The sequence below is a fragment of the Eulemur rufifrons genome, chromosome 19 (genome assembly GCF_041146395.1).
Source record: "Eulemur rufifrons isolate Redbay chromosome 19, OSU_ERuf_1, whole genome shotgun sequence".
NCBI lineage: Eukaryota > Metazoa > Chordata > Mammalia > Primates > Lemuridae > Eulemur > Eulemur rufifrons.
Window position 1 is genome coordinate 77175959 of NC_091001.1, and position 24472 is coordinate 77200430.

The window sequence follows — 24472 nt, forward strand, 5'->3', positions numbered from 1 at the left end:
GGCTTTGCATGAAACTGTACATAATTTGAAAAGGGGGAAAATTTTAAGAATAGTATTTACCAAACCAAAGACTTTGACCTTCATTAAATATAGAAGACTAATTTCTTCCATGGTGAGTGAAGAAAATAATGTCAAAAATAAATTATATAGAATCATAGACTTTAAATAATATGCAATACCTGGAAGCAACTTTTTCATGTTAATAGTTAATTATGACTATTGACCATTGAATCTGTGCCCGTCTCTCTGTTATATTTTGTTTATATCTTATGAAAATTTTCAAAAGGTATATATTGCCATTGTTTTCATTTTATGGATGAAGAGGCTAGGACTAAGAGAGGTTGAGCTAACCAGCTGATCTAAGACCCCAAGTTTAGGCCATGAAACCAGATCTGTCTGGTTTCACTGCCCCTGTTCTCCCACTCTGTCCCCTGTAATCACATATTGCATGCATCTGACTGGCAAAACCGATTTAACCCTTTCATTCCACAGAAAAGGACACCCCAACACAAGCAAATTAATTGGTTTGTAGTATACAAAGTCACAAAATAAGGAACAAAAATCCACATGTCATTTTGTTCCTTAGGTGAACATCAGGAACTCAGTCCAGGCTTTGGGCCTAGAAGTGATCCTTCTCAGAACTTTCAGAATGTGAACTATGCAATATAACTTCCGTGGCATTTATAATATACTGCATTGTGGCAGGGGTGGAGAGAGAGAGAGAGAGTCTTGAAGAAGGACTCTTTCTTATATTATTTGCATTTCCCACAATTCTTTGTAACTAGTTAAGCTGTAATATGTATTAGTTGAATGATTGGCTAAGTGAATGAATTGTTCAGTATAGTGCATTCCTGAGTACAAGCTCTAAAAACTACCAGGAGACACCAGAGAGGAAGGAAAGCAGCCCCCTCACCTGCCACTAACTTCAATAAGAGCCCTTGGATATCATTTTTTTTCCTGGTATAAACTTATTCAGCTGTTATTAATCAGCATCTTGCATCTTAGAAGAAACAAATAAGACAGATGAGGTAGCAGAACCAGGAGAGCTCCCTAAACAAACAGCAAGGAACAGAGGCAGACAGGGCTCAGGAAGCCATCCGAGCACAGGAAGGCAGCACCCTCCAGGAATGGGCTTGGACCCAGGGGTGGTTCGGGATCTGGGCCAGGGGCAGCCGCTCCTGGGGATTGTATCTCAGAAGCTTGGAGATCAAGTCCTGGGCCTCCAAAGGCATTGCTGGGGGAACGTCACATCTACCTTGAGGATGCGTCTGTAGGTCTCCTATTGTGGGAGGCGCTTTCAAAGGGTGGATTTCCCACCAGCGGCTCATAGCAGAGCACCCTAATGCACCACAGATGCACCTTCTCATCATATGTTCTCCCCTCCATCATTTCCGGGGGCAAGTAGTCCATGTTCCACACACTGTCTTTCTCCTCAGAGAGGCAGTGTGCACAGACCAGCCAAAATCTGCAATCTTCATCTCACCCATGAATCCCAGAAACAGGTTTTCTGGCTTAACATTCCTGTGAATCACTTTCTTGTCATGGCAGTAAGTCAAGGCATCTGCCAACTCCTCTATTATGGTGGCTGTTCGCTGCTCATCTAATTTCTGTTTTTTCTGCAGCTCCTTGTAGAGCTCACCCCTTGGAGCATATTCCAGGATCAAGTATACCCGGCAAGCATCATGGAAGTAATTGTACAGCCTTAGGATAGTGGGGTGTTGTAGATGCGCCTGGATTTCAATTTCCCTGCGCAGCTGGTGCTCCAGTCCTTCCTTTTCTATCTGGGACTCGAAAAGAACCTTTAGGGCTGCAACAAAATGACTTTCCTTTAATAGAGCCAGGTACACATCCCCAAATTTCCCCTTGCCCAGAGGACACCCAATTTCAGTCATCAACTGTGTGAGGCGCCTCCTGGCCGGGTTGCCGGGCGGCGGGGCTGCCAGGCCTGCTGCAGCTGCGGGCTCAGCTTTGCCCACCTGCATCACAGACTTCGGGTAACTCAGGAGGTGAGGACAAGCTGACGCCTTCCTGAGCCCTCGGGAACCAGGAGGTCACGTTCAGGAGCTCCTGAAAAGGGGCGGTAACTTCCTGGCAGAGTTTCTAACAATCCCGCCCGAGGCCTCGAACTATTCATAAGCATTCTTTTAAGAAAAAAAAAAAAAAAGTTTTTATTGCTAGCAAAGTTTTTGTTTGTTTTTAAATACTAGTTTAGTTTATATTGTTTCAAAACTCATTTTCTCCATTTGGTTAACTAACAAAATTCAGTTGGGTCTAGTGATTTTTCTGGAATGAAGGCTAAAATGGTGACTCAGAATCTGTGGATTCTGGCTCTGATTTTTCCACTTGCCACATTTCTATGCATTAGATTAATTATCTTTCAAATTACAGTTATAATGTATTATCTTTTTTGGTAAGGGATAAAATGATAGAATGTATGTTAAAATGCAACAAAATGGATAAAGTGATATAAAATGTTAGAATAATTATTGATTATATGTTGTATAATAGTTCATTATCATCAGTTATTTTTAAATTTATTTCTCTCTTTGGTGGGGCCACGTATATGCTATGTTCTCCACAGGTAATTTCTAATTCTGTGTGCTAGTCCTAAAGCTTAATTCATAAAAGGTGCTTCTTTTTGAATTAGAGACATTTTTGTGACTTTAGTGTACCCAAAAGTTATTATCCAAAAGATTCAGAGATCTGATTCACAGCATGTCACAGTAATTGGGCCATCTAGCCCTGAAAGTAAAAGAGCAAAAATATAAAAATGTAGACCTACAAAATATATAAATGTAAAATATTTCAAAGAATACCTATGAAAATATAAGTATTCCTAGGGACTAGTTGGCCTATAATTAGAATTGAGGAAGGAAAGCATTTTTACCTAAATATACAGCCATAGGCTTGTAATTGAGCATCACACTGACACATTCATTCAGTCTTCATTTGCTTAACCGGCATTTATTGAATGTCTAACTTAGCCAGGCCCTGTGCTAGAGACTGAGCTTTCAAGGATGAAGCAGACAGAGGCTCACCCCTTGAATCACTAATAATCTAGGAGGAAGGAAAGAAATATACAAGCTACAACAAACCCAGAACTATTTGATAAGGACCAAAAATAGTATTATTACCAAGAACTATGGAAACACAGTGGAAATAATGACTAACTCTTCCTAGGGGTGTTGGGAAGGCTGCAAGAAAGAATAGCATTTGAGCTTGGTACAAAATAGATGTGTAGGAGTTTACCAGAAATGTTTTTATTTAAATGGGAAAAGGGCATCCCCACATAGAATAGACAACATGTTCACACCAATGAAGATGTTATAGAACACAGCATACTGGAGACAATGTGAAAATTAGAACAAGTCTTTTGAAAAATAGTTTGGCAGATTGTTTCAAGATCTATAAAAACACTTATGTCTTCAGTCCAGTGATCCCACTTATGGGAATTTATGTTATGAGAAAAATACAAAAGAAGAAAAGTGTTATTAATAATGACAGAATTCAAAATACAAATGGCCCAATATCTTAAAAATATGAAATAGTTATGTAAATTAACATATATTGGTTTGATTATTGCTACTAGAATAATCATGAATATTCTAAATCAAGATGGAAAATGTGTGTGCCATCATATAACTTATAAAACAGAATAAAACTATCTTTATTACAAATAAAATTATGTATATATACAGATAAGAACTCGAGAAAGATCTGACGTGAAAATCAAAACAACGGCATCATCAACATCACATAAAGTTTTGACAAGGTGGTGGGATTGTGATTTATTTAATAGATTTACTTTGTTGTGGTCATATCATTTACTAATTCAATCAACACTTACTGACAGTTTCATATATGCTAAAAGCACTGCTTGGCTCTACAGTTGCAAAGATAAAGAAACTTGTCATTCATATAAGAAATTTTAAAAATTTTAAAGAAAAGCATTCATACACTTAAATGCTTTGGTAAAATAATTTACCATCTTTCAAAGCCCAATTTGAATGCAGTCTATTCCAGGAAATCATTTCAGAATCTATCCATCCCATCATTCCTAATATCTTTCTAGACTTATCAACCTTCCATCCCCCAAAATAAAATGCATGTGTTTAATAATGGATTGGATTATATCCATCATTGGATGTAATATTGGACATAATATTGGATTAGCATATCCAAGGCTGATGTCACAGCAGGATGGCGGAGAATCCAATTCTTGACCATATGTACATAGGAGAGTGTGTGTCTCAAAATAAGGTCTAAAACAACCTATATCAGATTCTTCTGGATTACGTGCTATACATGCAATTTTTTACCCTCATCTCTGGAAATTATAATTCAGTAGATCAGGGTGGGACCAGAAACCTTGCACTTTTAACAAGCACCCTAATTCTTAGGCACCTTAAATTTGGGAAACCATTGCTGTAAAGTATCATATCTACAAAAAATAAGTGCTCTGCCTGCTGATATTTTCTCTTGGAACATTATATTTATTTGTGTCCATTTGAAAACTTCGGTTCACTCATTTTCTTATATGTTATATTCAGTCCAAGCTGAGCTTTGTTTCCAGCTCAGATTTCACAGTTTGTTTTAATTGACAAGATTTGCTCCGTGTGAATTCTGTATGTGCACATGCTTACATTCATGCATAGGTTCTGTGGCCTTCTGTGTGGGTGTCTTCTCCAAGTCATTCTTGTTGCTTAACATATCATTGTGTGGTCTGTTATCTGGAATGGGGGAAAGTGGGGAGGAAGAGGACTCACACTTGATAATGCCTGACAAGCTATACTCACTGGCAAACAAAAGTTTCTCATGTATCTTAACTACATGTAAGGTTTTTGTGTTCTTTTTTCTTTTTCTTCCCTCCTCCTTGTTTTCCATTCTTCCCTTTTTTCCCCTCCTTCCTTCTAATGAATTTGATCATGGGCTTTTTAGATTAATACTTTTTATCAATCAGCCACCCAAAATACGTGGTCCCTGACTTCTGTTTGGTAAAAGGTGTTGTCCTGAAAGAGGCAGTTCCTTATTACCTTGTCTCTTGGGTCTTGAGTTTGGATCAAAGTAAAAAATTTGTTATCCTTCTGTCAAAGTAAGAGAAATGTGTAGTATGCCAAAAAGCTCAAAAAATGTAAACACTGAGTTAGGGACTGGCAGTATGAATCCTTAAAGAGATTAGTCTGAAATGAGAATGTTTTAGCACCATTACCCTCTGACCTTAAACTCTCCAACCTAGAAGCCAGCTAGGAGAAAAACAATGATTGGAGGGTGTCTGTACAGTGCACTCTCCTTTCATCTTCATAAGTCACTGTAGCACATTAAATGGGCTAGGGATTTTTTTTTTCTGGGTAGATTTATTGTCAAAAAATTAGGATATTTTGATCTGATTTCAGTGGGTTAGGGTTATCTGATCTTATAAAGGAAAGTTACTTCTCTTTAGAGGTCAAGAAAGCCATCCTAAGAAAACCCCTCAGTACAAATGAATTCCTAGGATATGCACAATGGCCCTGCCTGGATACCTGCACATTTGTGGTTTCTAGGAGCAGCAGTGAGGTAGGAACCAATTCAGCCAAGTACTGTGTCTATTTGTGGGTATAAAAGTCTCATCCTATTTTAAATGCTGCTATTTGCACATTTCTTCTATGCACATTAATGTTTTTTGCTCAAAAATATTTACAACTAAAATATTTTTACTTTGTGGAGTCCAATTGGGAGAACTATCTCTTAATGGATGGCTCTAAATCACCTGTGTTTTTCTTTTTTGCTGTGAAGCTGTTCTCTGTCCCAATTTCTCTCTTGGTTACCACTACTCCTACCACTTTTTCTTTTTATATATTAAAAAAAAAAGCTTTTCCTTTCTATTCATTAGAAATCTTGTTGAGATGGCTTTTTCTGAAGAAGAATTCTGAATTTGAAAGTCCAATATGGTCCAAGGTTCTTGAAGTATCAAGATGGAACGCTTAACAATGCAGACCCTTGAGATCCATCTAAGTCAGAATGGGAATCTCTCTCTAGGGAAGGGCCCAGAAATCTGGATGTTTGACACGTTCCTTGTTGGTTCTTATGTATAATAAATTTTGAGAACAATTATTCTAGAACACTAGGAGCAGTTCTGATTTGGAAAGAGTATTTGATATGTAGTTAGTAGACTTTCAGTTGCTAGCTTCATGGACATATTATTTAATCCCTCTGAATCTTAATTTCTCTACTGTTAACATTAATATAATGATTTTTATTTTTATGGTACAATGGTATTGAAAAAATTATATGAGACCATTTTTTGGTTTCTTTTTGCATTTTAAATAATCAGTGTAAAAAATAAAACCCACAAGAGTAGAGTAGCAAGAAAAAAATAAACCATAAGACTATGTGGGATTTTACTCATTTAGACATTAATTTTCTTGCTATATTTGACCTATACTTGCAAATATTAAATTAGTAATTAAGAGGAGGTTAGTAGTACACCATGGCCTCAAAATGTTTCTGCCGTTATCAGGCAAAAAAGCAGAAAATAATAATAATAATAAACTATCCACTATGATTTTTCACCACTTCTATTTTTCTCTTCTCTTAAAAAAAAGAAATGTTCCAAAAATATTTCCCTATACTATATTCTCTCTCAACTAAAGCTCACTTTCTGACATATGTCTTAAAAGTCATCCATGCATCCCACTTCCCATTCATCATGACTGTGGTGCAAATACTTATGAGAATTTGCATTTTAAAAAAATCTTCAACAGCCACTCAAATTTTTCTGAAAGAATAGTTGAAGCCTCTTCTTTTGTATTTCATAACCTATAAATACTCAGTGGAATATTTTGGAGGATCACTCTCTCCACAAGAGCAAAGGCTTTCAATGCCTTATTCCAGCATCAGTACAGGAGGGAGAAAGCTTTGGAGTCTTGGCTGTCTGTTACTTGCCATCAACTTTCCCCCTTCCTCTAAGTCTTATTCTGGTTGATATTTATGGTGTTTTTTGAAAACCTCTTAAAACTTGCCAATACTATGTTCATTCGTTGATTAGAATGAAAGAATGCTACTGTGACTTAATTTAAGCCAAGTTATTTAACCTCTCTGCATTAAAATCCATCATCTATAAAATGAAGAAGTTGGACTATTCAAGCTGTAAAACCTCCTGAAGTTGTGAAAATCTATCTATAATATCCATGGATCTGTCCCTATTTTTTTTTTTATGACCCTGACCTCTCTTTTCTTTTTATGGGTTCCCCCACCACCTCTCTCTTCCCATCTCCACCCCCCACCCCTGCCCCTGCCAGCTGTTTTTCTGCAATACTTTTGTGTCAACAAGAGCATTAGTTTAGAAGCTGCTCAAATGTCCTAGTGTTCCAGGTGGCTCTGTCTGAGCCTCACTGCATTGACCCTGAATACCACAGACTTGGCAAAGTGTGAGAATTGTCATGACAGGGGTCACAGGAGGGAAAACGCCTATAGCTGGTCCTGAGAACTCTGTTCTCAGAAACCTTATCAATGGATGGGAAAGACTTGGTGGGAGCCTGAGAACAAGATCTGCAGACACAATTTCTAGGGAGAGATAGTGGCACTCTATCTCTTGGGCAAGCTATGATGTGCAATGGTCCAAGATAAGATTTGCTTCCCTGTTTACAAGCTTGCCTTGTGGTTAACTAGCCTAAGACCATAAGTAGCCTAAGAACTGTAATTTGAGGGTCACAAAAACCTCCTCTCCTTCATATATTTCCTTCAACTAGCCCCACTGTGATCCCTATAAATACTACCTTTTCTGACCATATTTTTAAAAATGCAAATATCAACCAGGTTTGATGGCTCACGCCTATAATCCTAGCACTCTGGGAGGCCGAGGCTGGAGGATCACTTGAGCTCAGGAGTTTGAGACAAGCCTGAGCAAGAGCAAGACCCTGTCTCTACTAAAAATAGAAAAATGAGCCTGGCATGGTGATGCGTGCCTGTAGTCGCAGCTATTCAGGAGGCTGAAGCAGGAGGATCACTTGAGCCCAGGAGTTTGAGGTTGCTGTGAGCTAGGCTGACGCCACGACACTCTACTCAGGGCAACAGAGTGAGACTCTGTCTCAAAATAAATAAAAATACAAATATCATGTGGAAGAATAAGGACCCTAAGTCATTTGTATTATATTGTATTATATTGAAAATTGAAAATGAGATTAATTTCTCACTTTGTTTAAAGAAAAAATGTGAAGAATAGATTACTTGACCTATCATTAGCATTTGAACAAAGTGACCCTAATCTCTTTTCTAATACACTTTTACCTTTGGCTTCCAAGGTCACCACACTTTGAGTTGTACTTCTGTCTCCTCATCCTCATTTTCTGTTTCTTCCTCTTCTCTGTTACTAATTAACTTTGGAGAGACTCAGGGCTTGGTCCTTAGTTGTCTTCTCCTCTCCATTTAAACTTACTTTTTTTTGCCACTTCACAATACAGAATATGTTTGTAATCTTTTTGGTAAAAAAGGTAGAAAAGAGCATTTAGAACATGATTTCTCTATCTCTTTGATTTCCAAACCCCAGGCCATAGAACTCTGCCGCCCCCCCACCCCCTGCTGTGGAAAATTTGTCTTCCATGAAAAACTGATCCCTAGTTTCAAAAAGGCTGGGGACCGCTGCTCTGTCTCATCACTATTGACATTTAGAGCCAGATAATTCTTTGTGGTGGAGGCTGTGTTGTACATTGTATTAACAGAATAATTAGCAGCATCCCTGGCCACTACCCACTACATGCCCGTAGCATCCCCTAGTTGTGATGACCATAGATGTGTCTGGACATTGTCAAATGTCCTCCTTGGAGGGGGGGAAATCACCCCCTAAAACACTGAATTAGAGTAATTTTATATAAAAAACAAAAAATCCTTTAATTATGAAACTTATTAACCCTTAATTTGGTCAGTTCATTTTTTAAAAGTTTATATTTCTTAAAGTTACAGGAATCTGAACAACAGCAACAAAAGTCAACAATAGAATCTATAAGCCAAGTTTGGAGTTTTGATTGACATAAGTTTGTGCCAAAAATTGATTTTGCTTTTCTTAGCCCTACACCATTATTAGTAAAAACAGGCACATTATCTTGCAGTAGTAAATAATACCCTAAATTAATATTCAAGCTTAGCTCTGCCACTTCTTTTTAATTATATCTAGCTAAGAAAACTAAAGCTTGAAGGGGTTAATTTGGCCAAGTCTGGGTAAACAGACAAATCATTTACTTCTCAACACTTCACATTCCTACTTCTAAGAATCAGAGATAACTTAGGTGAATTGTCTTATAAATTGTGAAGCTCTTAATACATGCAAAATTGTATGATTATTTACATTCAGAGATGAAAGAACTGGAAGTTGATATGGGATGTGGAGGTCTTCAGCTAAGATTACCAGAACCTCTATTTCACTTCCCTTCTTGTCTGCTCCTGTTTTCTTTGCATGAAAAAAGCAGGCTACCTTTCCCTCTATCTCCCCTTCTCTCCTCTCAAAATTTTCCCTCAAAACATCTACCAGTCATGTTCTTCTAAACCTAAATATATATAGGTACCATTATTTTAATTAATTAATTTTAAATTACAAAGTAATACATAAACTTGATGGGGAAAATTGTACCTAACAAAACTAGTCCCACCTTTGAAATCAGTCCTTCTCAGATTCAGCCATAAAATTTCCTATGCATCTGAAACTGTGTGTGTGTGTGTGTGTGTGTGTGTGTGTCTGTGTACCCTGGGTATAGCCTATAAACAATTTAAACTTTATACCTTTAATTTTTGTTCAAATAACAATGTATCTTAGAGTATCTTTAGTGGCTCTGACTCGGGTAGGTCAAAAACAATATATGTAACCTAAACATTTGTATCCCTGTAATATTCTGAAATTTAAAAAAAAAAAAAAACTGAAGAAAGCAATGTATCTTAGAAATCTCTTCATGTAAACACATGAATTTACTACATTATATTTTACAGCTGAAGAGTATTTTGGCTATATGGCTGTACCATAATTTATCAGGTCAATTGATTATCAGTGGCTATGTGGGTGGTTTCTAATTTGGGGCTATTACAATGCTGCAATGAACGGGTTTAATGTTGATTTATTATTATTATATTCTTTTTCATGATAAGTACTCTGATCCTTAATCTTTTCTTTTAAAAGAATAAGTTTGATTATTATGTTATTATTGAATAAATAGGCCAAATAAGCACAAGACAATATATACTTTAAAGAATTTGAAAAACACTTTATTATTGCCTGATAGTCAATATTAAATAAAAGAAAGAGAGGGAAGAAATTTGCAAACAACTTTAAAGGGTTCAGTCTTTCAGGAATGTGGTTAAAAATAATTGCAAAGACAAAAAGAGCTTTGCAACTTCAGCATTCTAAAGTTCAGTTGCAATCTATCTATGAGGCACACCTATCAGTGTTTATTGTGAGATTCATTTTTTCTAATTAGTGTTGGTTATTTAACGTGTTAGAATCAATCTTTTAAAATGCATGGATGTCATTAAGACTGGGCAGTGATAAGCAATGAAGAAAGTACCCAGAGTACTTTCCCTTATATAAATTTTATTCCTAAAGATTGTTCAGGGTTGCTTTTGAGCTTTTTTTTAAGCTCCATAATATTGTCATTTGAAACACACCATGGTGTCATCACTTATAACCTACCCTGTCAGACTGTATATATAATCATCTCAGTTACCTTGAAGAACTGTGCAAAGTGCCTGTATTACAGTATGATCAATGAAAACAGATGTATTTGGGGATATATTTCCATATGGTATTCCAGATGTGTAGTCTTTGTTTACCAAATAATTATTGTAAATTTCAGAGAAAAGGCAACAAATAAATATGTATTTCCATCACTGGATAACACATTTGTTCTCCAGGCTTTGGGAAACAGGATGTGCATCTTTTGGTGCTTGTTTCTTTTATTTTTAAGGATTGATAAAGTGACATATTTATTGGGACTTAAATTGTCTTTAAAGAGGAACAGTTCTAATTGGCAAAAAAGGATAAGAATGTATTTCTTAATGTTGCATAATTGCCTTTACAAAATCATCCCATAAAAATACTCATTATAAACATGGCATTCAAAAAATGTCATTCATTAACTTGGAAATAAAATTATAATTACAATTACAAAGCTTTGAGGAGATTCTGCTAGGAGGGCTGCATGCTAATTGCACAGTTTAAGGCTTCTAATTTAATGTTAGGGAAAAACATGAAAATCATCTCAAGAGAAAGTCATAAGAGTTTAAGGAGTGAGGGTGTTAACAAAGTTTCCCTTCTGCAATCACATTGGATTAAAAGTAATATAGAGAAAATTCCCTGTGCATAAAAACAGGCCTTTATTTTGGTCGTGGGCTTAGGGGGAGGTCCATTTCCCCGTACAGTCCCAGTCGGGGAGCAAATTCAACAGCAGCGATTGCCCGGAGTTTTTGAGTGGGGCGCGGGCTGGGCTGTGTACCAACAGCCTCGTCAACTGCAGACGGAACTGCAGCATCCCTTCCTGCAGCAGCGCCTCGGCCATTGGCTCCGCGGTGACACGTGACTGATAGAGCCTTTTCTGTGTCTTTTCTCGCCCATCTGTGTGCAGGGCACTGATAGGCCAGGCTGATGCGCAGGCAATTTATCATCCTGATCTCCCACTGAGTCAGGGAGCGCTCCTGTCACCAGTATTGATTTCAGAGGATGGACTAAATTTCCTAGGATTTCCATTAAGAATTAAGAAAAAAGCTCTAAGCACGCAGGGTAGCCAGACAGACATGGATATGAGATGGCACTGTGAAAACTCGCAGGTAGCTTCTTCTATCACAGCCGCTGCTGAGCACAGCTTAGATCTGCAGCATGCAGGGTTTAAGATACCAGAAGCTTAAGAATAATAATGATGAAAATAAGAATAAACTCATTTGGATAACTAATTTTAAGATTTTGATTAAAATATTTTTTCTTGGAGATTGCATGTTAAATTTATGCACGCTCTGTATGAAATGTTGAGAGGTTGTTTTAAATTTTAAAATGTCCTTAAACCCTGAGCATGGTTGCTTCTAGTTTTGTCTGCTGCTTTTCGTGAGCTTCAGAGGTTTTTCAGCATGCTTTGTGGCAAAAACAACCAAAACTTGTGTGTGTGTGTGCATATAAATGTATATATGTATTAACTTAGTTCAAGTAAAAGCATGAATAAACGCTGCTTTCAATACTTGCCAGACTGCTTTGTTATTGTTGAGTTGGTGAAAATTTTGCTTAAATATGCTTAGATTCTGACCATGCATGCTTTTGCGGCAGAGTAGAATTTTCGTGGGAATTTGTAAAGGTGGAATGTCTGAATTAAATGCATGTTTAATACAACAGAAAATGTATTAGTGGTCAATGATTAAACCTGATTAACTAACGGAAATATTTCATGATAAGATTTGAGTAACATTTATTTATGCTAATTAATTCTGCTTATTGAAAAAAATGCATGTCTGGGATAATGACAGTGTTTATATTTTTGAAATATTAATTTTGGTTATTTCCACAATAGTAAGACTTTAATTTTTTAAGATGCCTCCCAGATGAAAGAACTAAAATCATTTTTTTTAAATTTTAGCTTAGGAGAGGATTCAAAAATTGCCGTTTGTGTATGTGAGAGATTATGTGCATGTTCATGTGTGTGTGAATTCCTTGGGGGAATTGTTTGATACCCTACTAACTGGTCCTTATTCTCAAGAAGAGCAAAACTGCTTTGGCATTCAAACATTCCCTAGGCCCGTGGGAATTAGAGCTAGCAGAAGCAAGAGTATAGCCAGATGGGATTGGCACGCTTGGCAGTGATTGGAGACAATGGGTGGGGGTGGAGCAGATGGAGGACAGAAGGGATTGCATATCAGAAAGAAGCAGGGAGCCAGAGGAGGAGAGTGTGTTTCATAGTGAAGGAAGCCTGGCCTCTCTTTTCAAGGGAACTTGTGATAGCATCTTCCTTTGATTATGAGACAGAATGTCATGTCTGTGGTGACTACTATTTTTCATTAAATTAGGTAGCCCCTGCTTCATAAAGTAGGGAAGAAATCTCATGAATAGAAGTTGCTTTACCAGATTATAAGTGGTGTGTGTTTATTTGTTATTATTTGTAACCTTTTTATCCTTGCCATGTTCAGGAAAAGCAGGAGTGAGATTAAGATTAAGCTATTGTATTACTTGAGTTGGTGGCACCTAAATATAAATATGGCCAATTATTTCTAAATTTGTTTACCACACCTTGGATGATTCAACCATTTATAGGGTTTACTGATTTTTTTTTTCTCTAAGTAAGATTTCAATTCTCAAAATATTAAGAGCCCATGCTAACTAATATACTATCATTTTATTTCTGGCTTTTAAATAGATATTAATTTCTAGTAATAGGATAACTTTTGAATGTTTTATGTATTTGTTGATTTTATCATGAAACCTGGGAGCTTGACCAATGCCCAGTTTGAATTCTGAAATGAAATTAATCTCTCAGCATTGTCCATTAAGCCTTCTGTCACTCCGAACACCCAGAGAACTGGACAGCATTTGCACAAAGAATTCATAGGACTGAAGGGGGGATGATCATCAACTGAATTCTGAATTCTCTGATGTTAATGATTCTTACAAAATTCTAGTTGAACCCACACACAGTTTCCAGTCTTAAATGCAAATGGATTTGACCTAAATCATGTTGCCAAAATGTATCAATAAAACACAAGTTTAAAATATTTAAATGCACATCTTTTGATCTGTGGGTCACCCACAACTCACTTGTCAGTCATTTGGATGGTGGACCCCTGTGCATGTAGAGAATTTCCATTCTCCAAAGGAAGTTTTGTCATGTTGCATGTCTCTTTTGACTGACCTTTTGAACCTTGGCTTGACAAGGAATTATGACCCAGACAAGATGATGAAAATCTTTCCCTTTGGTACTTTGAGGTAATTCAAGATAATTTACTTGATCATTTATACTAATTTTCCCAGAGTTGAAAAATGTATCTAATTTCTTATGATTTCTCCAGCTGTTTTTCTTCATGCCCTATCCTTAGAAATTAATGGGAAAATTCACTAAGCAGCAAAATGCTCCTCACTTGACAAATTCCCTATAGTATTTTTTGCAGACAGAAATGTGAACAGATATTTATATTTTTGAGGGTTGACTGCTGTTCATTAAGCAAAATGGCCCAATGATAAAAGGATAAGTATTTTCATTGACTTTGCACAATCAAAGTTGCCCAATAGGCTAAAAGCCACATTCTCCTTATGGACAAAATGAAAGGAAATTAGAAGAGCCCTGAAGTGGTATTAAATGTCTGATCACAATAGCATTTGGGCTCAATTGCCAAGCAAATTTCTCACCAAGACATCAGCCAAGGAAATGCTTACATATTTACAAAATAATTAGTGATATAGCATTGCATATTGAAGATGTTTGGGGTAGTTATGATGAAATGTTACCGTGTGCCTTCCATATGCTTCTTTAATTTATGATATGTGTTCATCCCACAGCATCTGGGTGCATTTACAGACTACAAGTGCAATCAATTAACAATATGATAGATGCAGTAGGCAGAATGCTAATTGATGGGAAAAGCCCTCTTAGCTTACACTTTTTAGTTTTCAAATAGAAAAAAGCATGTAACCAAGGACTTCAGGCCTTTGTCTGTATTAAGTTTAAAGATTTCAAAACTCAGCTTATACTGTGTCCATTTGGAAAATGACTCATTTGAAACTAGATTTTACCCTGTCAAAATTAGCACTCTTAAATCCAGTATTATGAGCACTAGCAAAATCCACAAGTGAACAGTATTAGTGAATTATTTAATGATACTTAGACCAAATGGGGCCTTGTATCATTTAGCCTTCTCTTTCACCTCCTATTATCCCTACTCGCAGTGTTTTCTTTCTCTGCTGCTTTATGGGCTCAAACACCTATAGATAGAAAAAATGGCATTTATTTTGCTCCAGAACTCAAGATTATTAAACATAAACTATAAGCTATATGTAAATTCAGGATTGTATAATGACAGCAAGCTCTGCTTTATATCTACTTTAGCATTTGATTTTTTTAAATTTATACCAAAGTTACCAATATTGACCCAAAAGATTGATTTTTACCTTCTGCTGTCTTATTTACATTTACTTGACAGCTGATATTTGAATCTCCTGCAGGCTTCCTTCCCTCATCACTCTGGCATAAAGAATGGAGCTAAGCACAATACTGTGGAGTAGGTAGGCAATTTCCTGCTATGGCATAACTGGAGAGAGTCAGAGACTGCTATAAACTCATGGGTATGTCTAGAATCTCTTAGGAAATTCAAGACAGTATGAGTTCAAACTGAGTAACAACCACAAAAAAGCAAAAATATATGAGAGATATTTTCTATTTTTGTGTCATTAATTGTGTGATTATCATTACACATTTTCACTTGCTCCTAAAATTTTCACTTTTATTTGAATTCAGTTGAATAACCATTTAGTAACAATCTCAGAACTGTTTCCCAAATATCAATGATATTATTATTATTTCAGTGTTGTGCTGTATATTTTTTGATCTGAAGATTAAGCCACAATTTAATTATTTCCTTGGTAATAAAAATGGTCAAATACTTTTCTTACTATTTTTCTAAAACTATAATGTAACGCCTTTTATTATTAAGTCTCCCTTAAGTATACATTACTTTAAAAACAAAAACTATATAAAAGGGTGGAAATGACTTGAATATTATTTTAGGGAGCCAAAATAAGTCAGTCCTCAAAAGAAATCAGCACTGAAGTCTGTATGCTCTCACCTTTGTTTCCACTGCTTTTTCATTAAAACATAATGCATCCTGTAGAGTACCACAATCTTGGCTCTAAGCCTATTTCGCATTTTTTGATGAAAAATATGATTATATAAGTCCACAGCCTAAATTTACTAGTAAATTCATGGGTAAAGTGGGTGTTTAACGGGATGGGAAATGCCATCACCTGACTGACTTCTTCACATTTTTCAAATTGAAAACTCTCCTAGAATATAATTACAGACAAAGTTCCTTCCCAATCATCCATTGAAATGAATTTACTTATAATAAAATATTTTACTTATTTACTTATAACGAAATAATACTTTACATACAAATGCATAGATTACATATATAAAACAAAATGTATATATAATAAAATATAATTATATATACAAAATTAAGGTTGCCTTTATGACTTCAAAACACTATTGCATTGTGAGATCAAAATTTTACATAGAATTTAGACTTTTTGAAAATCTTATTTTGGAGTTGCATAAATATAATCTCAGGGATCAATTCTCAGTTACCCATATGTAAACTGTCTACATAATGGATTACTTTACATGATTAGATATGCTTTCTGGACCACTTATCCTCCATTGGCTTAAAAACCATTATTTTCAATTATATACCATGGCTTCCTCCATTATCAAAGCTAGATTTGAGTGGATTGCCTGTCCATTAGGTTTGTAATAAGACTGCAACATTTTCAGAGTTTAATGGGTTGTGTGTATGAAATGTGTGTCTGTATAAAACATTGCTAAATACATAGATACCAAATAATAAGTTTCGGAACTACATATAACAAGCCAAAAATTTGGCAGGAATAGGTATTCTTGGGTTTGCCAAGAGTTTTCTTAGCCTTCAAGCAGTGTACCATCTCTTTCCAAAATGTTGAAATTTATAATATATAAGCAATTACTGAGCACCCATATCAGTGCTTTTTGTACATTTGTTAAGAGCTGCTAAAACATCTACTAGATTATTGATTTACACCAGAACTCAGTTAGATGTCATGAGTGGCTCAAAGGAAAATAAGACACTTGCTGCCTTAAAAGTCCAGTTGAGGAGTCAGGACAAACACACGTAAAACTAGGGGAGCACTGAAGGCTGAAGTAGGTTACCCTATAATATTAATTAATGGACATATATTTGCTGATTGTCTGCTATGCACTTTATGGTAGCTTGGAGAAAGGAGAGTTTTATATGGCTTAAGAAGATGCATTAATGTTATTTTGGTGTATATTCCCTATGTTTGTTCAAGCAGCTCTAGTTATCCAGTCATCAGATAAAAAGTAATGCAAAAATCAGGTCAAATCAGGTGGGCTACCCATCCCTTAATACCAGTACTAGCCTGAGTAACAACAAGGCGTTTTTAGGGCACTAAGGACATTTAAATATTAAGCAAGGTCCCAAGCAACTTATCTCAAGATCAATCAACATGTTCTACGAGTTCTCAGGACAACATATTGACGTAAAAGCCAGTTTTCAGATTTTATGAATAATAAAATTAATGCAAAACGTGAACAACTTTTTATTTAAAAATCATCTTCCTATTCAGTTTGTATTCATTCTCTTTATTCACTAAAAGTAGCCATTGTTGCCAAGTGTTTTTCATTTTTTTTCCAGTAGTAAATTAGACACTTTGGTATAAGTATAAATATCTCAGGCCCTTATGGTATAATTGTTCTTATAAATTACTACAGCAATAATTCTCAGTATATCTGATTCTACTTCCTTCTCTGTCTCTTGATTGTCTTTTCTTTTTGGTAGGATAGAGTAGGCAAGTGAGTGTGGGTGGGTATGGGCAGTAAGCAAGGATCTGACCTTACGTGAAACAATTTTGAATAAGTGATAATAATTATGTAAATGGTCTACTCATGTTACTGGAATGGTTATCAATACTATTATTTTCTCAGTAAGTAGTTTAAAATACAGTGAATAATTTTGGGGCATTTCATGAATCCTTCATTAGAACTGACTGAAATGATACCTAGGTATAAAATATCAAACTGAATAGTTCTTGATTGCTTTACAAAATCTTAAGCGAGAAGTAAGCAAGCTGAGGTCACTGTTCAAAGGCATCTATTGCAATAAGGGTTTCCTAGATTCCTGACTTTCTAGTTTTCCACAGATCCAGTAAGACTTCAATTGCAAAAGATGTTGTCCTTTTAAATAGAAGGCTACTGATGCAATAACAAAATAAATACTGACTTCAGCCTATCTCACTGTACCTAGCAATTCCCTAAATGATGTATCAACTCATTGCAGGATTTTAGGAAGAAATGTGAAGGTTTAAATTGATGAGATTAAGTGGAAAACTACATGCTTGGTTTATTTGAAACTCTAAAATGGGAGGACATTTTCAAAGACATGCCATTCAAACAAGGATAATACATGTTTTATGTCTGTAAATATAACAAAAAGGTGAGGGATTTATAGGGTACTTTTTATGGTTGTGGTTGTATATCTTTTCTTTTATGAATGAATGAATCTGAATCTTTTTTAAGAGAATATTTTTATAAATATCACAGTTTTGTCAATGCATATGTAATATATAATATTTGATCAGGTCATTTTATTTTTATTTTTAAAATCTTATAATTGGGAATAATTCGATATTTTAGAAATGTTATAAATATATTTTATTTACTTATTTATTTATTTTTTTTAGAGACAGGGTCTCAATCTATCACCTAGACTACAATGTGGTGGCCCAATTATAGCTCATTGTAACCTCGAATTCCTAGGCTCAAGCAATCCTCCTGCCTCAGCCTCCCAAGTAGCTAGGACTACAGGCATGTGCCACTAGGCCTGGCTAATATTTTAACTTTTTTGTAGAGATGGGGGCCCAGGCTGTTCTCAAACTCCTGGCCTCAAGTGATCCTTCTGCCTCAGCCTCCCCAAATGCTGGGATTACAGACATGAGCCACCACACTCAGCTGTAAACTTATTTAGAGAGTTGTTTCTTCATCTCTGTCTTTCCCTAACATTAATATCATATATAACCATTGTATATTTGTCAATGCTTAAGAGAGTAACATTCAGTTAATTTCCTTTGCAAATTGATTTAATTTTAAAATTCTTGTGTCATAGATGCCACTGGCTGTCTTCAGACTACTTTTGGGAAATTTCGATGTTGCTTGCTTTGATTCCCATGCATTTTTTACAAAAATCCTCCTCACTGGGCTACCCAGAGTTTTCACTCAGAAATATTCAAATATTTTAGAAGTAAACACAATGAACAGAAAATCAGTCCTTTGTACCTGTTTTTTCTTTCCATCCTTTTAAATGTTGGCTGTATTCTGAGTTGGTCTCAGAATCTCTTTTCCTTTTTTGGTTTCCTTGGGAAATGTATACCATTCCCAGCCCAGAACTCTTCTAAACTTCAGATCTACCCTTACAACTACTACAAATTCACCTAAAATTCAACATGTCCCAATGTGAACAGGTTATTTTTTGGAGCCTATCTAATTTAAAAATAAGTTTTTAATTGATTTATATGAAGACATTGTACAAGAGAAAATTGCATGTCTACTGGTGTGATGAAGACCAGATACTTAATTTTCAGGTACTTCATTTCCCCATTTGTAAGATGAGGCGTTTGCTGATCTCTTATAATACTTCATGATTTTAGAGTGTGAATAAATGTGAGCTTCCTTTTTAAAAAAGTTTTTAAATAAAAGTGATCTTAGAAACACTGACTGATTTTCATTTCATGTCACCTGAATTTTGAGATGATCTGGCATCAGAGATTTTCTTGCGGAATTTTCATTTTGAAGATAAAGCAAGAATAATTTAGTCATGGCTAGTATTAATTAGAGGGAAAGCTCCTTTTCCCTGTCCATAATGAAGAATACAGAAAATCATTCAAAGGTAAGCCTGGTAGATTTCAAAAAATTAGCAATTTGGAATCCTAGAAATTTCCTGTAGGAAGAAACTGTTTCTTTTTATCTTGACAACTGAGGAAAATTTTTATAGTACATGTCACACAAAAGCAAGCAAACTTCTGTGAAAACAAAGGCAGAGAGCCCTATACTGCCTGTTCTTCCCATGTGTTCCAAAACTTCCACTTTTGCTAATTTGAAATTAATTTAAAACTATTTTTCATACAGTGAATACCAAAAGAGCAAAATTATTCATTGGTAGTGAAAATATTTATTAGAGTGTGTCAAGAAACTGATTCCATCTCTGGTATTCCTAATGAGAATCCTGTAGTGTAATATCACAAGTTGCATCTACTGAATGCTGTACTTATCCTGTGTATTTTTAGGCTTTATATCAATATTTCATAGAGTGCTGAGTACTCTGGACTAAAAGTCCTTCATCTCCAAATCAGTTTCAGGTTCTCCTCTAAGAAATAAGGTATACTGTAGCTTCTAATGGAAGAGGGAAGTAGAATGGTGATATAAGCAATTGCCAACACAATCTGAGAAAAATTTTCATGACTAATAAAGATTTATGGAAAAATAAACTTTAAAAGTGCTAAATGAGATTCTGTGAGAACAAGACTTTGTAAGTATTTTTCTATAAATGTGAAAAAGAAAGTGGTTCTATGTTGAGAACAAATGGTTAGGTGTATAGGCCAAATTTTTTTTATGGATGTTCAAAATTTGTACATAAAAACTAATATAGCTTGCAAGTATCTATAGTATAGTATAGTAATTGGAAATCTTTAGCAGGGAAATATTCTTCTTAGCCACAAGGAAATGAAATTAAATCTTTGACATTTATCATTTTAACACGTAATATATGGAAGGTGTAGCAATTACATTTTAATTTTTTTTATTTGCTTTCAGAACCTAAACAGAGACTATTTACCTCCCAGCAGGATTCAGATCCCCTGGGAAACAAGCGGTTTGGAGCATAAGTTGATATGTACAGTAGAGGTTTAGCTTTTAATCTTATAATGTTAGATTTGACATCCGGAACCCAGTTAGCTTAAAGCACTTCAACTTTAAAGCATTCCTCAGACCCTGCAAAGCTTTGGAAGCATTGTGCTTTTATGGACCTAAGGAGACAGATGAACGGCAAGGTGTTAAGAGGTGTGGTCTCATAACTTCTCAGCCAGCTCTTGTCATTAGGGCCACATGATAGTAATATATGTGCCTGGGTCTGTTACAGCAGCCCTAGAACATGTGAGCGATTTACCACCTATAGTGTCTTTGTTGGCTAATCACCTGTTACATGTTTTATTCTTTTTTAAAAATTTTATTTTTTTATTTTTAATTATGGGTACATGATAGCTGTATATATTTATAGTATACATATGATGTTTTGGTACAGGAATACAATGTGTATATATCAAACCAGGGTAGTTGGGATATCCATCACCTCCAGTTCCATTCATGTTGTTACAAATAGCAGGATTTTATTCTTTTTTTATGGCTGGGAATAATTCCTCTCACCATTTTAAATGTACTACAACTGATAGAATTGGCTCTGGGAAAAGTATTCATGGGTTCTGAAAGAGTTTTGTCATATAACTCAACATTCTTATATCACTTTATTTAAAGTGGTTGAAAATTGCCTCAGTTTGTTTTACTGGGTTTTGTTTGGTGGGAGATGTTCAAGCATGGGAGGAAATCATCTATGGGCAGTTTTCTGTTTCTTAAGGTTTGGTGTATATGGGGAGTGAAACCTTTTCTTTTTTCTTTTTTTTAGCCCCTTTCTAAAATATTGAAATCAAGATTTATCTCACATCTCACTGAGTGAGAGATTCATTCTTTAATATTTTCCTAAGTCTGGAAAGCTCCATCATGGCCCTCCCTTATAAAATGAACCTAGACACCCTGCCACTGCCCAAACTCACATGGAGGAACCTTATCTTTCCTTTTCTCCTTCCTTCTGCTCATTTTCTTTCTTAATCATTTCCTGTTTGCTTTGCCTCTCTTCTTCTACTTTGCCTCTACCAGAAGTCTGCTAGTGGCACCTACTGCTTTCTTCTGCCTCATGCCTGTCACTTAAAAAGAAATTTTGAAACCAACACATAGCAATGAAATTACTAAGTCTCTAGCCATTTGTGGAAGTCAGGAGAATTCACTGAATTCTTTGACATTGAAAGGAAATGTATTGAACACAACTTAACTCTTAGATAAATAAGAACTCTGCAGGATTTTAGGATCAGAAAGTAAGATTACACATTGTAGAGATAGCTAATTGGACACAAACAATAGTGTCCTCAGGATATAAATATTAGAAATTTAATTTTTAATGAACTCCTAACATTTGTTTTTTAATTTTATCAATTTCATTTTATTTGTATTTTGTTTTAATTTTCTCTTTTAAATCAAGTGCATAATTTTTGTTGTTCAAATTTTTATTTATGTAGTGTCTTCATTCTTAGGAATTAATATTGAATGACAGACTGGTAGGCAAAAAATGATGTCACTAAAGACAACATGTCATGTGACAATATCCGTACTTTGAATAATGGTGAAATAGTCAATACTGTAATTACTTTAAAACCAGTTGTTATTTCAGGTAGCAACTATCACTTTTTAGCTGAAAAGTGAATTGTTTAGAACCAGTAAATTTCACTCCATTGATGAAAGTCAGTTCATCTCTGTCAGCAAGCCATTTCATGAATAGAACATCGTTATACTTATGTGTTTATTATTTAGACATTTCTAAAACATTTTACTTTGAAATAATTATAGATTCATAGAAAGGAAGATACAAAAGCAGATACAGGGAGATTTCTCCACCCTTAATCCAGACTCCTCATCATGTTAACATCTTGCTTAACTATAGTCTAGTATCACAACCAGAATATTGATATTGGTATAAATCATAGTGCTTATTCAGATTTCACCAGTTATACATACACTCGTGTGTGTGAATGTGCATGCACGTGTAGAGCTATGCAATTGTATCCCAGGTGTATCTTCCTGTAACCACCGTAAGCAAGATACTTAACTGTACCATCACCACAGGACTTCTTTGTGTAGCCCTTGATTGTTACATTTTAAAGAAACATATGAAAGATCATCTGTACTAACCTAATTATATTGGGATGAGAGTGATTTTTATTTTCCCCAGGTCAATGGGTTAGATAACTGATAGAACACATAGTAAAATCTCAGGTTACTATATCCTGTCCTAGATCAGTTTCAGACATCACATATTAACATTCTCAATTTTTAAAGTAGGCAGTCATTTAGCAAGGTTAGAGATAAGAGATTTGAAGCAAACAAAATTTTTCAGTAGTAGAATTGACCTATTTCATCACAATTATGGATTTTTAAAAATCCTGATACTGTAATTCATTACTGGATGCAAGTGGGTTAAGGGAACATTAACAGTAAATGGAAGCATTAGATTAGTATTCATACAAAGTATCTGTTGCTTCATAAGAACTCAGCATGGTTTCTAAGGGGCAAAGAGGCAGTTGGTTGATACCTATAAGGAAGCTCAGAGATTTAGCTGCAAATTATATAATTAATACTCTCCACCCAAAGAATTGAATATCTACTCCCTCCCATTCACACAAAAACACACCAGATATATTTTAGAGATGAGATCTCACTGGGTTGCCCAGGCTGGACTCAAATTCTTGAGCTCAAGCAATCCTCCTGCCTGAGCCTCAGGAGTAGCTGGGATTACAGGTGCCTGACACCATGCGTGGCCACACTAGATAATTTAAAAATTATTTTTCCCTTCCAGTTTGTACTTAATGCTTACTTTAATTTAGTTACCACTTATAAAATTACTGTGATGAGGCTTGTGGGGGAGAATTGGGAACTAGGGTGTCATCACTGCACATGATTTGATTCATTCACGTGTTCCATGTCCACTTTGGATGTAATTTTGTTGCTACTCACCTTTGGGATTGAATGTGGTTATAAAAGAGAACAGAATTTATCTGGAAATGGTATGGGACTGAAGATTTTCCTACTGTAACAGCATCATAGTAATTAGAAATGTAAGGACCCATTAGATGATTTGCCCTATTTCTGTAGAAATTTCAGTGAATATTTTTTAAAGTCCTAATCTATTTTGGTTTAAAATAAATGGGAACTCAATGGAGATTCTTATTAGAGCTTGAAACTGCTGATTGTTGTGTTTTCCGGGTTGTTTTTCTTTTTAGATCCTCTTGACAGTTTGCATAGCTAATTATTGTGTTCTCATTTGTTTAATTCCAGCATTGCTGTAGGCTTTTTATAATGGGTGTAAGGAAAGGGAGCACAACTGCAGTTTTCAAGTACATTGACAAGCTGTTACAGAAAGGAGTGTGGGGGATAGAGAGAAGGATTGTGTGTGTGTGTGTGTGCTTTGGAAGATGGGTCAAAGTTAAAGCAGCAAAGTGAATTTTAAATAACTGCCAGGATTTGGTAGCTAATCATGCTTTTTGGAAGGGTTTTATCAGTAACCAAATGCAGGAGATAGTGGGGTCCCCAGTGGCCTCATTTTATGTAGGGCACTCTGTATTATAATGAATCGTTTGCAGCAAAAGTTTTTGCTAGGAAAACTGAAGCATATACGCTCTTAGAAATCCAGCTGTTTCTTACTGGTGAGTGAATTTTTTTTTAATTGATTTAATTTGTATAGTTTACTCATTTCACATGAAAAATGCCTTGTAATTTGAAGAGAATTTGTTAATAATTATTTTCTGTACCAAATAGATAGCTTTAAAGCTTATCAATTTTAGTGTTCTGTGGATTCCATTAATAGGGAAAAGAATGTTTTTTTTTTTTCTTTTTTTTTG

The 24472-nt window shown here is 35.4% G+C and overlaps 1 protein-coding gene and 1 pseudogene across 24 annotated transcripts in view; one reads left to right on the forward strand and one right to left on the reverse strand.

Annotated features, from left to right (window-relative positions):
• NRXN1 (neurexin 1) overlaps window positions 1-24472 on the forward strand; it is a 1058130-nt gene that overhangs the window by 993352 nt on the left and 40306 nt on the right. For 2 of the 24 annotated variants that reach the window (XM_069494630.1, XM_069494632.1), the window contains exon 1: window positions 11586-11784. The exons of the other annotated variants lie outside the window; for them this stretch is intronic. In XM_069494630.1, coding sequence (XP_069350731.1) covers window positions 11752-11784 — 33 coding nt within the window. In that variant the 5' untranslated portion in view covers window positions 11586-11751. Of the gene's footprint in view, window positions 1-11585; window positions 11785-24472 lie in introns of those variants that run through there. 24 annotated transcript variants of the gene reach the window in all.
• LOC138400069 (aurora kinase C pseudogene) lies at window positions 1086-11516 on the reverse strand (annotated as a pseudogene).